Below are 16,714 nucleotides of genomic sequence, written 5' to 3'. Positions count from 1 at the left end.
CTTGTACGTGCATACCTTGTACACGTTTTTCTCGTACAAATGGCCGCGCGCGATTTCGCAACTTGCGATCGCTTTGTGTGTGTGTGTGCCTCTGACATTATTGGTATATCTTACAAGCGACTATCGTACAATCGATCGTTGCTTTGTAAATTACGTGCGATCGTTTGAAAATCCTCCGAGGTAAATAAATATTGGAGTGGCAGGAAAGTAATTTCGGTATTTCAGTGCGAAATAAACCACAATTTTTTATCTATACAAGAAATGAACTTTAATCGGTCAAATATTTTCCATTCTGTTCGATGACCTTTCGCCATCTTTTCGGTAACTTCGTGATTCCGCGCTCATAAAACTTCTGGTCTTTATCAGCGAAAAACTCGATCGAGTGCGATTCGAGGCTAAATTTTTACCACTTAAAAAGTTTTGTAAACTTCTGAGTAAAAATGCATTGACTGCTATTTACCCTAAACCTAATTAGCTGACGAGTAATTTCACTTAATTTCTTGAACATTTTCTTCACTTTTCACCAACGCAAACGTGTTCGTTCACCTTTTAAAAACGCGATAACTTTTTTAGAACTGAACCAAATGACTTGAATTGTTTTTAGATGATAGAGGGACTAGTATACTAGACGATGGCTAAAAAGCTTCTTTTTAATTTTGCTATTACTTGGAAACCGAAATTACTTTCTTGACAACACAATAGCTTAGATCACACGCGTGATACAGGTACGCAATTATTTTCAAGTGTTACATAGTTTACTTACTATCGAATCTCATGGTTATCTCAACTCAGAACATTTGTTTTCCCTGCCTATCTGATTGTAAGACATAGTGAATTTCACCAGAACATGCTCGTAATTTAACGATTTCGCAGGCATCGACAACGACCAACCGCATTGAACTGATTTTCAGAGACACGTTGTTGTTGTTAGCGAATCATCGACGCAAGTGAAACGTTTCTAGATTCTATGCAAGGTATTCCACCGTCCCCCCCCCCCCAATATTTGATCCACGAATACGCGGTCCCTTAATTGCATTGCTCCGAGCAAACGGCCTTGGAGCTAGAGTACATGTCGGCATACTCAGGGTTAATAATCATGCAACTCTCTCGCATAGTTCCCTTGGTCTCAAGTATGTACAGTAATACTCCATTTATCCCGAGCCAGTAGAACAGACGTTTTAGCATCGAATAATCATAAACGTGGAGCGTATTAACATACTGGCAGCTGGTGCAGCGAAATTATGCTTTACGCTAGCCGACATCAAAAATGCTTTCGTTGCCATTCGCGCATACACCAGGGAACGATAAAAGTAGGATTGCAGCATTACTTTTTAAATTGATATTCGATGGACTAAGCAACCTTCCTATAAATGTCTGTCTCTTTCGTATTACGTTACGCTTGATTTTTTAAAAGGTCGTGGGTCATTTTAGAGCTCGAAGCATCCACGTCCCCCGTTCGATTGTTGATTTTATCGTATTATCGTATTATAGATGTCTCTCACTCCCATTTTTATGATATCCGTAAATGTTATATTATAAAATTATTATTATTATTATTATGTTATTTTTTATTATCTGTGAATGTTAGCAACTGGACAAATTGAATGCAGCGGTCAAGGAAAAGCGAGCAGAATTGGTCAATCGTAAATAATCTTCTATTTTATGTTTTAGATTATCAAAATAAAATATTTATTTTCATGATTTGACTTTATAGATATCAAAATAAACTATTTTATTTTACGTTTTACACTATCAAAATAAAATATTTATTTCATGCTTTAGCTGCGGATTATCGAAATAAGATATTTTATTTACTGAAATTTTATGTCCTACTCGAAGTACTATTTTATTTCAATTGTGAAGAATCTATCTCAAATACTATTTCAAAAATATTTTCTCTACAAATATTACCCAGCTCTGCTTACTCCAACAATTTTTATAAATTCTACAAATTATAATATCACAGCATTTGCAGTGATTCTCGTTGACGTTCATCGACTCTAACACAGAACAACTTGATTTTATTTTTTAAACAAAGGAGTTAATCTAAAGAAGTAGAGTCAATCTGAAAGAGGAACTTTGAAAGAACTGCAATTCTTTTCTGAAAAAAACTGAACTCGTTCCTTCCAACGAACTCTGGTAGAAAACCGAAGATGCGTTTCTTCTCGAACGCACTACAAATCGACAACCGCGTCTAAAAACATCTGGAAATTTTTTTCGTGGCTAGATCTGTACATTGAAGCATCCATTTTATAACGAATTGCTAAAACTTGCTGGTGCAAGTATATTTTAAAATAGCTACGAAAGCGTAGCTCTGTTTTCATATGTATTAAGTTATATGCAACCACGTGACTGTTGCTCTCATCTAAAAGTGTGCCGTTGTAATTAATCGTCGTTTTCGCGAGTCGTGCCAATTTTTAAAGAAAAAAGTTTGCGATATAGAATTAAAAGATCTATCTTTTTCTGTCAGGATTACGTAGCTCCAAGCGAAATATATCAATACCTTGCGTTCAAAGCTGCGTTTAAACGATTTCACCGCCAATGTTTACAATACTACAAGCATAATTTCGTAAAGAGAACATTTTCTGGGGTCGTTTTAGTCAAATTGATGTTCACGTGTCACAAAAGAATTCAAAATGCACAGGTTGCACATGTTGCAAACGCACGGAAAATCGTGATGCAAGTCGACGAACTATGATTCCCCGAGCAAAAATATATGACAATTCGTCGCACGAGATCTAGATCGACCGAAAATCGTCAGATCTATCCAAACCGCAACCGAGATCTCCCAAACTGAAACAGACCTCTAGCCACCGAATGGAGTCGCAGCGGAATAAATCGCGGTATCCGCTCCAAAAATAAAAGCGGATATAATCGGTTCATCGGACACCGAACAAGAAGAAATCGTGAAATCGAGACATACCATGCCCTCGTCGATCGATGCGTCCTCGTCGAAATAACACTCGTCGGTCTCGTCTGGTGTCAAGGCGGTAGGAGTATCCGCTGCCTCCTCCTTGATATCCTGCCTCCTCATCCAGTCCATCTTGCAGCGAGTCTCGTAGCCCCCCCGGCGAACGGCAAGATAATGCGTGGCCTGTATCTTCTCTTCCTGTTCGGCCTCACGGGATCACATGTCTCGGTTCCGATCGGCGTCGAAGCGAACGTTGAAAACCGCGAGCCCGACCGAACCGGCGCGGCGCGGCACGGCGCGCACGCTACGGGCAAATCCACGGGCTTTCCTTATCGGTTATCACGCTCCGGCTACGTGGAAGCGACTCTGCGAGAGGCCGCGGCTGACATTTGTGAAATGTCAGAGCGTTTTCCGGCAGTATCGCGGCTAACGAGACAGCGAAGTTCCTCCGTCCGCGGCGATCGAGGGCCCGATAGATAGTGTTGTTCGAGCGGGGGGCGCTCGGACGCACGTGCACGGTACGTGGTCCGATAAGGGCGGAAAAGGGGTGAAAGTGAACCTTGCGTCTCTGCTGCGTGTCGGCGATCGGCGGGGGTTGGAACGATCCGAGTGCTTGCCGGATCGGAGACTTTCAGCCGCTGGTTCTCGCGCGACTTATCGATGACCTTTCGGAGCTCTCTCTCTCTCTTTCTCCCTCTCGTTCACGGAACGGGAGATGGACGAGGTTGGTCACTGTCGTCACTCCTGCGGGAACTTGTTCTCACACGACACCTCCTGATCCAGAGGAAAACTCACACGCGGCACGCTCCGATATCCAAAGGAGAGCACATCCTTAAAAGCGTACCGGCGAGATGATTGCGAGCGAGAGTGGAACGCGCGCGCAGTCCCGCATGTGCACACGGACGAACAAACGAGCGAACGAACGAGCGAGCGAGCGAGCGAGCGAGCCACGGCGGCAGTGCAGCTGCAACTGTGTGTACAGGCCGGGAATGCTGGAGGTGGTATGGAGGCGGCTCGGTGGGCGCACTCTGTCTCGTCTCTGCCGGCTCCCTCTCTCTCTCTCTCTCTCTCTCCCTCCCTCTCTCACTCTCTCTTTCTCACTGTGGATCGCTCTCTCTCTCACTCTCTCTCTTTCTCTCTGGATCGCTCTCTCTTACAACGCCGTCCGCTCGCTCTCTCTCCCACCCTTTTTGAACAGCCGCGCTTTCTCCCTTGCACGCCTGCAAGCTCCGGCACACACTCTCTCTCTCTTTCTCTCTCTCTCTCTCGCTCTCGAAATCCGCCGGTTCCTCCTTCCGTCTCGCTCACGCTCCCTCGCCGGGCCGCACAGTATTCCCAACCCTGTCTAGCGATTCGTCACTCGTTACGTTTATCTTTCTCTCGTCAAGGCTCGCCTCTCCCTCTTCGCCGTTCCCTCTTTCCCTCTAATTTCTTCCCCCTCCTCGCCCGCTTCCTTTTTACAGAGCTCCTCGCGCGCCTCCGACGCCCTCTCTCTCTCTCTCTCTCTCTCTCTCTCTCTCGGCCGAACGTGGGTCTCCGCTGTGGGCCCTTTCGCGCCATCTTGCTCCATCCCTTTGTTGGTCCTCGCGTTCGCCGCTTCGCTCTGTCTCACCCCCGGCGTCCCGCGCCGCGTTCTCGTTCGTCTTTCTTCCGCTCGGACCCGCTATCTTCCTCCGCGCTCGCTGTCCTCTCCGCTGGATCCCGTATATAGCCTCTCCTCCTCCGTCGCTCTATCCCGGCTCGCTATTCCTTCCGTCCATTCTTCCGTGCTTCGGCATTATCTCCTCTCTTCGTCGTGCTCGAGCCGTGTTCTTCGCCCTCCGCCGGCCGCGGCGCGACTCTTCTCTCTCTCTCCTCTCTTTCCGCGCGCTGAAAGCCGGCCGGAAAACGGCGAGTACCCACCAGCGGGGACTTTATACCGGCATTAATCCGGCGAGGCTACGCGAAAACCGATATAATTTACCGAAATATCGATAACGTTATGATATCGAGACCGATGTAACGGACTATTGAAAAAACTGATATAGCACGGCATTGTTTCGGAACTCCGTGCGGATAGGAGTGATTGAAGATTAGAGCGACGAGTCATCATCGGGCAATGTTACGGGTAAATACGGTCGTACTACAATTTACGCTCTACAGACTTATTTCCATTCGTGGGTCCATCGTTTCTACTAATAACGAAAATTCCTGGATCTTTGTAAATTATTGGTACGCATGTGTTCATTAACGTATGTCTCGTATCATGTTCACAGGTGATGTAGATATTATAATACTATAAATGGTAATATAATAATAATATATAATCTAATCTAATCTAATAATATAATAACAATAATATATAATAATGTAGTAGTAATAATCTGTAGTGTATAATAATATAATAGTACTATAAACAACATTAGTACATAATAATTATATTACATAAACAATACTATAATTTAAGTAGTTTAAATGTAAATGTATACATTATGTGTACGTATATTACAACGTATAAACGTGTGTACGTATATTACAACAAAAATATTTATTGCCCGTATTATATGACTATTTAAATTTTTGTATCGTTTACGTAGTATTATGATTTACGTGCTAATGTCGTTTATATTTATTCCTCGTACTGTATGACTACTTTAAATATTAAAATTATTTACGTAATATTATGATTTATGTACTGATGTCGATTATAATATTACTTATGTTTATTGCTCGTATTGTATGACTATTTAAATATTAGAATCATTTACCAATATTATGGTAAATGATATATTGTTTTTTTTTAGTATTACTCATATATAATATTATCTATGAATATAATATGAAACATTTAGTCATTAACGTGTAACGTATCAATATTTTACAAATATCCAGATTTTTCGTTACTAACGGAAACGACGTAACCAATGGCGAAAAGCCATAATTCGGGAGAGCGTAAATTGGTGTACATAACAATCTTCGCTTACGCATTTTTCTATTTACGTTCATCATTTTCGCGGAATCAAGTACATGGGAACGTAAGTTCGAGGTATGTCTGTTTGCGTAGGTAAATCTACCAATATTCCTGGATTTCGGTTTCCACAAGGGTAACGAAGGTACAATCGTAAATTATCGGTGTAATACCAGTATTTTCCATTTTGGTATGAACCATGCCCGCCGTGGCTAAACAGGGAACCGTGACGGAGAAGGGAGAAGGGCAAAGTAGAGCGAGAGAGAGAGAGAGAGAAAGTGAGAGGAGGGAGAGAGAAACAGAGAGAGAGAGAGAGAGAGAGAGAGAAGGAGAGAACAGAGAGAAACAGAGAGAGAGAGAGAGAGAAGGAGAGAACAGAGAGAAACAGAGAGAGAGAGAGAGAGAAGGAGAGAACAGAGAGAAACAGAGAGAGAGAGAGAGAGAGAGAGAGAGCAAGAGAGAGAAACAGAGAAAGAAAGTGAGAGGAGGGAGAGAGAAACGGAGAGAGAAAGAGAGAAGGAGAGAAGCAGAGAGAGAGAGAGAGAGAGAGAGAGAGAGAGAGAAGAAGCGTAACGAGGGTAGCCAGGATCGACGGTCCTCTCTTTCCTCGCAATGTGCCTTCGCGTCGTCTCTTTTCAGGAACAGCATCCCTGCGCCGTTTCTCTCCCTTCTTCCCTTGTCCTTCGTCCTCCCCCACCTCCGCAGCCGGCGTCTTTGTCCCACGCGGTGTTACCTCCCTCTCCGCAGTTCCATGACCCCTTCCCTTTCGCTTTGGACTCGCTGCGAGTTCAGGGACGATCCGTTTTCAGTCGAGACCCTGGATCTAACGCCCCGAGGGATCCCAGAAATAGCGACTTTCTCGTCACGGGGATTTCGCCTTTTTTACGTTCACGGCGGCACGCCGATTCCCGGGCCTCGTCTTTCGGGGGCAAATCGTCGATAAAAGGGCCCGCCGAAATATTCCAGCCACGATCGGGATTCCGGCGCGCGCGCGCGCGCCGGAAACGCGGACAAGACGAACGCGAACGCGAAGATATTATTCCGCTGTTTATCCGTGGAAATCTCGACTCGTCTACGTTCCACGGACGTTCTGCCGCGCGTTCGTCGGGAATCCAATTAAAGTCGGCGGGGGCGGCGTTATGGTGGTAGGAAAGCGAACGCACCCCGTGCACGTCGCGCGTTTGAAAATCGATAATTCGGACCTCCATGGAAATTCGCGAGACATCCCCGTAGGCCGCGTTGGCCGCGGTGAATCACGTGCCGCTGCGGCTCTCGCTGCGCGATGCACCGCTGGAAGTTACATCCCTGGACTAGGCCCGGCCGTGGAACGGAGAGGGACGAAGAAAATGGCAAGTATGTCATGATAAGAACGACAAGGAGGGGAAGAACGTGCACGGTGCTAGGGCATGGACACTTCGAGAAGCGAAATGCCTTAGAAGAAGATGGGCATAATTCACGAGACGAAGAAGAATGAACCGCAGTGTCGTAACTAGTGCCTCGGAGGCTGCGGTATTCGGTGTGATTCAATTTCGAGCAGTTCCCTCGGGTTCCTCGATATCTACCGGGTGCTGGCGAATACATCGATCGCCGATTTTCTGGCGAGAATTACGCACGAAAATTACGTACGCACGACGATTACCCGCACACAGTGGAACGACGTTACTATATTCTACCCTTACGAATAAAGCATCGTTTCATCTAAAAATGTTACTTGTTACTCGGCGAATAAATTAGCCTCACTTGTAAATACTATTGGAGTTCTTTTTCCAAAAAGATTATGAAATTTGTTACAGCAAACTGTGCTAAATGCTGCTATTGATTATAATTTTCCGGAAAGGAGCAGACGATTTTACAAAATACAGGGCCGGAATTCGTAGTATAACCGAGCAGGGAGTGATTCTATGTGAAACAACAAGTAAACAATTTGGTGTAACATTTTTTTTATCAGGGGCTCCGTTCTCGAGAAAATCGACTTTAACGTTTGTTCACCTTTGTGAAGGATTTAGTTTGGAAACATCAATTGTTTTAATTATTTTGATTATTTTCACTCTTCATAAAAGTATACAAAAATGTAGTATAAAATGTACAATAAATACATACACTGAATTTACTCGTAATCATTTTATTCGTTATTTTCAGCAAATATTGTCCTACGCTGCTTATGTCACCCTTACACTTGGTGCGTAACATTTACGCCTCCATGTTGTAAATTACACATTCGTGAGCTCGGTTTTATATTGAATTTATATACTGTTCCTTTAACGCTAGATTTACGGAGCACGAAAAACAGCTGTTTTATATTAGCTTGTAAAAGTAACAATGAGACATTTATTCCGATTGTTAACGCGCGTTATTGTAACATTTACTGTAGGTAATATATAAATTGAACAAATTAAAGATTAAAAAATTAGTAGATCGTAAATTAAAAAGTTAGAGACCCGTCATTTTAACGGGTTCCGTAAATCTAGTGTTAATAATGGAAATGCAAAGATATTGTACACCCTCGATCTTTTTAGTTTTTAAAGACCCTTTATCATACCATGGCGGTATAATTGCTTCCAGGGTAGTGACAAACGACGATCGGTCACGATAGAATAGATTTAGTCTATGCTGGTCTATGTTAGTCTATGTTAGTCATTGTTTAGTTTCCTATGACACACATAGCAAAAATTTGGGGATACGCGGTATTTCTTGGGGCTTGGGACAAGTTAGCCCCTCAGCGACGCATGACGTCACTAACACGTCATGCGTTTCCCATGCCAAATGGTAGCATGACGTGATACCATTTCATAGAATGTAATTAATCAACTCTCCATAACAACGTTTCATCCGATCTATTTAATTAACAAAAATTGCGAACACATCCTGTGTTCTGATTTAACAGCTGTTCTAATTTTTACAAGCGGTTGCAAAATTGCTACAATGTCAAATCAATGAAATCGTGACGTATCTACGTTGTATAAAAATTTTTTACGATTTTGAGCTTTTGTAAAAAAGCGAAATCACTGCGAATGCTCGCTCTGCCCATATACAGGGTGGATACATTACATCCTTTGTAAGTTCCGAAATATGCATCGCACGAAAAAATTTTGTATACAAAAGACGCATGGTTTGAAGGGACACATTATGCAGTGCATTTATTTTTTTTATAGGCGGAGGCGTTTCGGAGATTCGAAGGTCAACTTCGTTCTTTTAAATAGATTACTATACTTTTTTACATCAAAATATGGAAGACCATCGAATTCTGAGTGAAAATGTGTTGACTGCTACTTATCCTGAACCTAATAGCTGACGAGTAATTTCACTTTATTTCTTGAAAATTTTCTTCACTTTTCACCAACGCAAAAGTGTTCGCTCACCTTTTAAAAACGCGATAACTTTTTTAGACCTGAACCAAATGACTTGAATTGTTTTCAGATGATAGAGAAACTAGTCTACTAGACGATGGCTAAAAAGCTTCTTTTCAATTTTGCTATTACTTGGAGTGAAAATACCGGCTAGACCAGGGGTGTCAAACTCAAAAGCTAACTTGGGCCAAATAAACAATGCTTAACATTAGGTGGGCCGCAAGAAAAGAAAAAAATCAATGTTCATAGAAACAAATATTTTTATCCTGACTGGTACATTGTAATAAACGTATATAAAGTTAAATTATTGTTTACGTCCTGATACTCGACATCTCTTCTCTGATACTATCTTTCCTATTTCGGGAGAGATTTTATTGACCGAGACTACTTTCAAAATTTCTAATTCGGGCCGCGAGTTTGACACCCCTGATGTAGACTATCACCTATAAAACGTTAACGATCGATTGTTTTTACAAAAATAAAAAAGGCTAAAACCACGATGTGTTAGAACGTTTCCCAATATCAGAAACGATAAAAATGAACATAGTCTTTTGTTCGAACACAAAGCATCATTACAGTTGCCTTTACGATCAAACTTTCCATATTTTTACAGTGGCTCACAAAAGTGTTCGAACACCTTTTAAAACGCGATAACTTTTTTAGACCTGAACCAAATGACTTGAATTGTTTTTAGATGATAGAGGGACTAGTCTACTAGACGATGGTTAAAAAGCTTCTTTTCAATTTTGCTATTACTTGGAGTGAAAATACCGGCTAGACCAGGGGTGTCAAACTCAAAAGCTAACTTGGGCCAAATAAACAATGCTTAACATTAGGTGGGCCGCAAGAAAAGAAAAAAATCAATGTTCATAGAAACAAATATTTTTATCCTGACTAGTACATTGTAATAAACGAATATAAAGTTAAATTATTGTTTACGTCCTGATACTCGACATCTCTTCTCTGATACTATCTTTCCTATTTCGGGAGAAATTTGATTGGCCGAGACTACTTTCAAAATTTCTAATTCACATTTCTATTTTATTTGTACTTCGCGTCGGATATACTGACCGGGCCGCAAAAATGTTCATCTCGGGCCGCGAGTTTGACACCCCTGGTCTACGACGTGAACTTCGGAGGTCGCAGATGTTTTTGGACGAGTTTCATATTCTCGTCTCCGTAGGTTAAATCTGTTGCATTCAACGATTTGGCGAAGGGTCTATTCTTCTCGATTTACTTCACGGTTGTTCTGTGCGCAAGATGCCCAAAATTTCGGACCGATGTCCGAGACACTACTTTCAAAATTTCTAATTCACATTTCTATTTTATTTTTACTTCGCGTCGGATATACTGACCGGGCCGCAAAAATGTTCATCCCGGGCCGCGAATTTGACACCCCTGGGCTAGACCGAAGATGAGTAGCAAAGATGCAGCGGCAAAGTGCACCGAGAGGTGTGCAGCAGCGCCAGTAGTGGTCACGGCACTGGGGTGAAACCACGGGAGAAAGGGAGAAGCCCAGCGAGAGACACGTGATGCTGGAACGTGTGTTAGTCATGGGTTGCCCATGGCAACCCACGCGGCTAATGTACGCGGGCACGGGCAGCTCTCGTTCAGGGCAACGCTACAGGGGGAGAGAGAGAGAGAGAGAGAGAGAGAGAGCGTACGTAACTCCGTAGGTTGTACTACGCGTATCACTACGGCCGTGCAGAATGGAAAATGAGAGGTCAGGTTCGTGTGCGTTCACACACGTGGCCGGAGTTAATTGATTTCGCCTCCGTTCGTTGCCACGATGTTGCCATTCGATCGGGCCCCGCGTCCAAACCACGTTATCGCCGGCGACCTGCCCTGTGTCGCGACATTGCCGCCCCCCTCGCAATGGCAATCTTTCGAGAACTATGCACCGCACACGAGCCAATCAGCAGCCGATGAAACATCGTCGGCATCGAGTTCGACGACCGGCGACGACAGCCGGATCAAAAGTCCGATAACCGAAAAGTCGATTTTTTTTCGTACGCCAGCTGGACTTTCACTCGTCCCGCGTGGCCATCGATTGAAAATAATACGGAGATGTAAATGATCATTGCAGAACGATGTCTCGCAGTCGCAGCTACCAGCATGATTCCCCTAATAGCACGAGACAAATTTTGTTCTTCTTCTGCAGTGCACATGATTATTGACTCAATAATTTCTAATACAATTTCTATTACAATTTCTAATAGAATATTTAATACAATTTCTAGGAGAATTTTTAGTACGATTTCTAACACTACCTCGTTTTCATAACGATGCAAAAGCGAGAATGAAGTTGCTAATTTGCAATATTTGTTTAAAAATAAAGCCGCGAATTCGAGTAAGAAATGTGCAAATGAAATATGATGATAGAGGGACGCAAAATAAAATAGTAAAATAAATAATAAAATAATATAATAATAAAATAATAAAATAATAAAATAATAAAATAAAAGATAATAAAATAATAAAATAATAAAATAATAAAATAATAAAATAATAAAATAATAAAATAATAAAATAATAAAATAATAAAATAATAAAATAATAAAATAATAAAATAATAAAATAATAAAATAATAAAATAATAAAATAATAAAATACGCAAATGAAAATGTAATTGATTACATGTCATAGAACTGTTACTTATTGCATATAAACTAGTTACTATAATGTAACAATATTTAGGTATTTCTCGGTTCAAATTTAATTATTATATCTTGCACGTTTCGAAAATTCTGTTATTCGATTCAATTTTGCGATCCAGAGAATACTGCGTCGTGTTGGCGTGTTTACTCGTTTCCCAAATATTTTGACTGCGTTCAGTTAAACAATACGAACCACGTATGCGCGTTTAATTATAATTTATACGATATTTACGCGTAAACTGCGGGCGTTGAACGTTAAACATATACAGTTTATCGGCGATTTCTGCGATCGATACACTTTTTGAACATTCTTCTTTTAATTTTGATAAGTTGTAAATCACGTAACAACGTTCTTAAATTTTTCTAGCGTCCTCAACGTCTCGAATCTCGCTTACATATTTTTCCCATAAATGTGTATAATCTGCAGTCGAATTATAACTGAGGATAAAGTCGTGAATTTTATAAATTCAGTGAAATTGAAATGGGCTATATTTTATTTTTTTTCTTAAATTAAAATTGCTGAAGTTGGCGAACTCCTATCCTCAGGCTTACATAAAATTATAAATAATCCAAATACATACTCAACGTGACAAGAAGTTGCAAGGTACGTGACTCACCTGGAATAAAAAAGAGACCATAGGTTACCATAGTGTATTGAAAATATGTGCTACAATTAATAACACTATTATTATTATTATTATTATTATTATTATTATTATTATTATTATAACTAATTATTAATAACTATTTCATTATTCTATCATTAAACAAACGAATATAAACACGTGTTGCATTCATATTACATCTAAAAATTTTCGAAATATTTTCGACCTCGACACTTTCACATTTTGAAAACACAATATTCAACGTTTCCCAGATTAATAATCATTTGAATTATTATAATCAAAATATTATACCGAATATTATAATCATTTAATAATTGTTTGAATACAACTGTTCGATTCAATTACGTGATTAATCACTGAACAGCGGATATTATGCATTTATCAGAAACAATGGCTACCGTAATTTGAAACATTGACAAAAATTAAAAGCAATTAATAACGCCAATATATTGTTTCTGACCTGCTAAAACGATCGAAGAAGGATCGAAATTGTTGAGTCGTCCTCGTTTTGTTGCATCGGATGCAGACAATTTTTATCTCGCGGGAAGACATAGCATTGGATACCATCGACGTACTGTGGCGTGCATAATCATAGACTTAAAGTAACTTTTACATATGTTACCGATATCCGAACGAAAACTCAACAAACATCGTAACTGTATATTTCTATATTTTCTATTATTTCTAACATAGAAATATACGAACACGATGTTTCGTTAAGTTTCGTTTAAATATTACTAAAAAAGAAAAAAACGTAAAACATAATCGATCCTATAATTATTCACAGCACCGCATTAATCCGCTGCGATAAAATCCGACGCCGACGGATCATCATCGTGGCGATTGAAAATTCCGACGTTCGAATTACGAGCACGGTGCATCCTTCCTATCCCTTCGGAACCCGTCGACCGTAATCGATGCCGAGCCACGAATAATTTTCTGCGGCCGCAGAATCGAGTTTGCGCCCCGATTGTAGCGCGCGAAGAATTCTACTTGCTGGTAAGGAGAGGATGCAGTTGCACACCGGTTCGCTGCATCCGGGCGCAATCACGCCGCGTGCACCAATTAAGAGAGCGCGCTGTGCTCCGTAATCTGAGATACCCTGGCGCATGCAAATGCATTCTACGGTGCACACCGCACCACGGCCGGGCCCGGCCTGGCCACGGACGATCGTTATCGGCCCGATTATCGGTCGTTGGTAATGCCGGTTTCCTAAGATCCGTGTCAGGAAGAGTCTCTTGGTAATTTAACCGGCAGCGAACGGCATCCGAAAAGGCGATCGGCTTACTCCTGATTGCGTAACAGGCTTATCAGCGGCGTGATAATCTAACGCCAACGTACAACGGAACCAGTCTCGTAACGCGTGTTCCGACTCCCATTTTATTTGCCTCGAATTTAACGGCGCGACGCAAGGAGGAGACATTGAGACGGATTCCGAACGTCGATGTACAAATAGTGCCTCTCTAATAATCAAAACCAACCCTTCGCAGTACCATTTTGGTCATGGTTGTAATTATTTCTTCGATTGCAATCGTTTCTTAGAAGAAAAAAAATGATATTTCTATGTATGTATAGTGTGCCTTCGTTTACTCGAATGCTTCGATATCGATGACAAGAGAACCAAGTGCTATACTCGTGAAAGTGTCAAGGGGGTTAACAACTTCGAATTATTAAAGATCAATTATTCATCTCACAATCGAACGAACAATTGACCATCGTTTATGACGTTTAAGATCAGCATTAAAGAATCATCTGAAAATATAGCTTTTTAACACTAGATTTACGGAGCACGAAAAACAGCTGTTTCAAATTAATTTATAAAAGTAACAAGTAACACATTTATCCTGATTGTTTAACAAGCGTTATTGCAACATTTGCCGTGAGTAACATATAAATCGAATAAATAACTCGTAAACGTATCTTCACGGTATGAATAATCGTAAATTAAAAAACTAGTGAACCCGTCATTTCGACGGATTTCATAAATATAGCTTTTTGAAAAGCTATATTTAAAAAGCTACCACGATTCCTTTATCCGCTTATTGCCATAAAATTTCCAAAATACAAAACGTTAAACTATAGCGCATCGAACGTGCGTATATTTTGGGGTACAGTAATGTCTCTCTAATTGACGCTCAGATTGTCCACGAAAATGGACAATTTGGGAGAAGGAGATACGATTATTCGAGCCTTGCGGTTCGTTTCTATAGTTAAGAAATTGTCAACAACTATAAACAAAACGAGCTATAAAGCTCAAATAATCGTATCTCCTCTTTCCAAATTGTCCAGTTTCGTGGACAATCTGAGCGTCAGTTAGGGAGACATTACTGTAATTCGGGGACGCTTGCTTTTTACGGATCCTTTGGAAACGGAATCGATATTTAGGCAAATTCTTCTTTTCTTACAAACGTTTCTGTAGCTTTAAAAAATATGTACAGTGACCCAAAAAAGTGTTCGTACGCTTTTCAAAACGCAATGGCTTTTTTAAAACCGGACTAAGTGACTTCAATTTTTTTTAGATGGTAGAGGGGTTGTTAGTCTACTAAATGATGTCTAAAATGCTTTTTTTTTTAATTTTGCTATTACTTGGAATGACGGAAAAAGAAATAAAATATTCTCGTTTCTTAACTTTCTCATTTGAGCTTATAACGGAAATTCAAAAAATGCCTTTCGTAGACGATGTAAACATTTGTCGGTGATTTCAACGTGTCCGTATATGTATAAACAATATCGTTGAAATGCGGACACTACGGGCAATGTTCATCTTTGCTTCGCAACCGAAAGAAATTGCTTGGCAGAATATCATAAATAGCACGTCATTTTGTATAGTAAAATAAATAAAAGTCATAAGAAAAATGCGTAACAATGTGTCGTTCTTTTTTGGAATTTTATAGAAAATATTTGTCCCAATGGACTTACACACTGGTAACACAAATTATGGTTAGACTTCTTACGCAATGTCTTTGATTTATTGGTTTATCGTAACAAAATGTTAACTAAAACGATACAAAATTATGAAATACAATTACTATACAAAACGACGTGCTAATTATAACAATCTGTGAAGCAAAGATGAACATTGCGCATAATACATATAGTACATTATGTATTATGTGTCCTATTTTCTATGTGTTTAGGACAATTTGCACATCTCTCCATATTCCTCGCTATTTGCATGTCGCGCAAAAATACCGAGTAATTGAACAACGACAATCACCAATTTTAAAACGGACAAAAATGTTCCCCTGTGGTCGCGAAGGGGTTAAGGGATGATTTCACCTGCCGGGGTCATAAAGACCGCAACTGTGTCGTTCGAACAACGAGAACTTTTCCGAATGTCGGCGCTCCATCATGCGATCTCGAAAACGAAACGCGTGCGAGCATAATCGAGCCGCGGCCGCGGCTCGATGAAGCGAGACTGGGCGACTACGGAGCGCGAGCCGAAGAAGCTTGCGAAAGCAAACGCGGCCGTGTGCGTCGGACGCGTGCGAGGAACAACGAGCCAGCCCATTTCGCATGGTTGCATATTATCCTGGAAACGGCGTGCACCGCGGCGCGGTGCCAGGACTGACACAGATTCGGGCCGACACGACGACGTTGCTCCGGCGAGCTATGAAAGGAAATACGGGCGGAGCAGAGGGCCGGGTGAAACGCGGCGAGGACAATTGTGTATTAAATTGAAACAGGCCACGACACAACGACACGACGGAGTACCGAGGCGCGGATCGAACGCCAACCGTGGCCGACCGTTCCCGCGGCATTATGCGGCACGTCCTATCGGAGTTCGCGCGTACTCGGGTTGCGCGTCGATACGCGTAAGTCATGATTGCCGGTGTACACGGAACGTCACGCCGCCCATTAAGCCCCACCAACGCGTCGGGACGAGTTGAATGCACCTAGAGAGAGAACACCCCGACCGACCCCGGTGCTCTCGGCGTTTCTCGAACGATCCCGAGCCGGCCGAGAGCCGCGTGGGAGTTTACAAGAAATTCGTGGCCCCGGCCGCGATAGGTGCGAATGGAAACAATGTGTCGAAATCTCGATGTCTTCTCACGGGATCGGCCGCCTCTGTCGTCCGGAACCCTGTCGCCCGGGAACCGCCGGGCTGTACCCGATCTTCTCGAACGCTAATGCGCTTCCTAGGTTCTCCCGGCACACACCGATACACAATGATACGGCTTGCTACACAAAACGGCCGCGATGATTCTCTCCGCGCACCGTATGAC

At 41.7% G+C, this 16,714-nt stretch overlaps 1 protein-coding gene across 4 annotated transcripts in view; it reads right to left on the bottom strand.

Annotated features, from left to right (window-relative positions):
• LOC117227332 (uncharacterized) overlaps positions 1–16,714 on the bottom strand; it is a 410,549-nt gene that overhangs the window by 186,817 nt on the left and 207,018 nt on the right. The window contains exon 1 of one of the 4 annotated variants that reach the window (XM_076527438.1): positions 2,924–3,883. The exons of the other annotated variants lie outside the window; for them this stretch is intronic. Coding sequence (XP_076383553.1) covers positions 2,924–3,043 — 120 coding nt within the window. The 5' untranslated portion in view covers positions 3,044–3,883. Of the gene's footprint in view, positions 1–2,923; positions 3,884–16,714 lie in introns of those variants that run through there. 4 annotated transcript variants of the gene reach the window in all.

Source organism: Megalopta genalis, unplaced genomic scaffold (assembly GCF_051020955.1).
Source record: "Megalopta genalis isolate 19385.01 unplaced genomic scaffold, iyMegGena1_principal scaffold0020, whole genome shotgun sequence".
Lineage (NCBI taxonomy): Eukaryota > Metazoa > Arthropoda > Insecta > Hymenoptera > Halictidae > Megalopta > Megalopta genalis.
The sequence above is the reverse complement of the archived record's forward strand: the minus strand, read 5'-3'. Positions and strand labels throughout refer to the sequence as shown.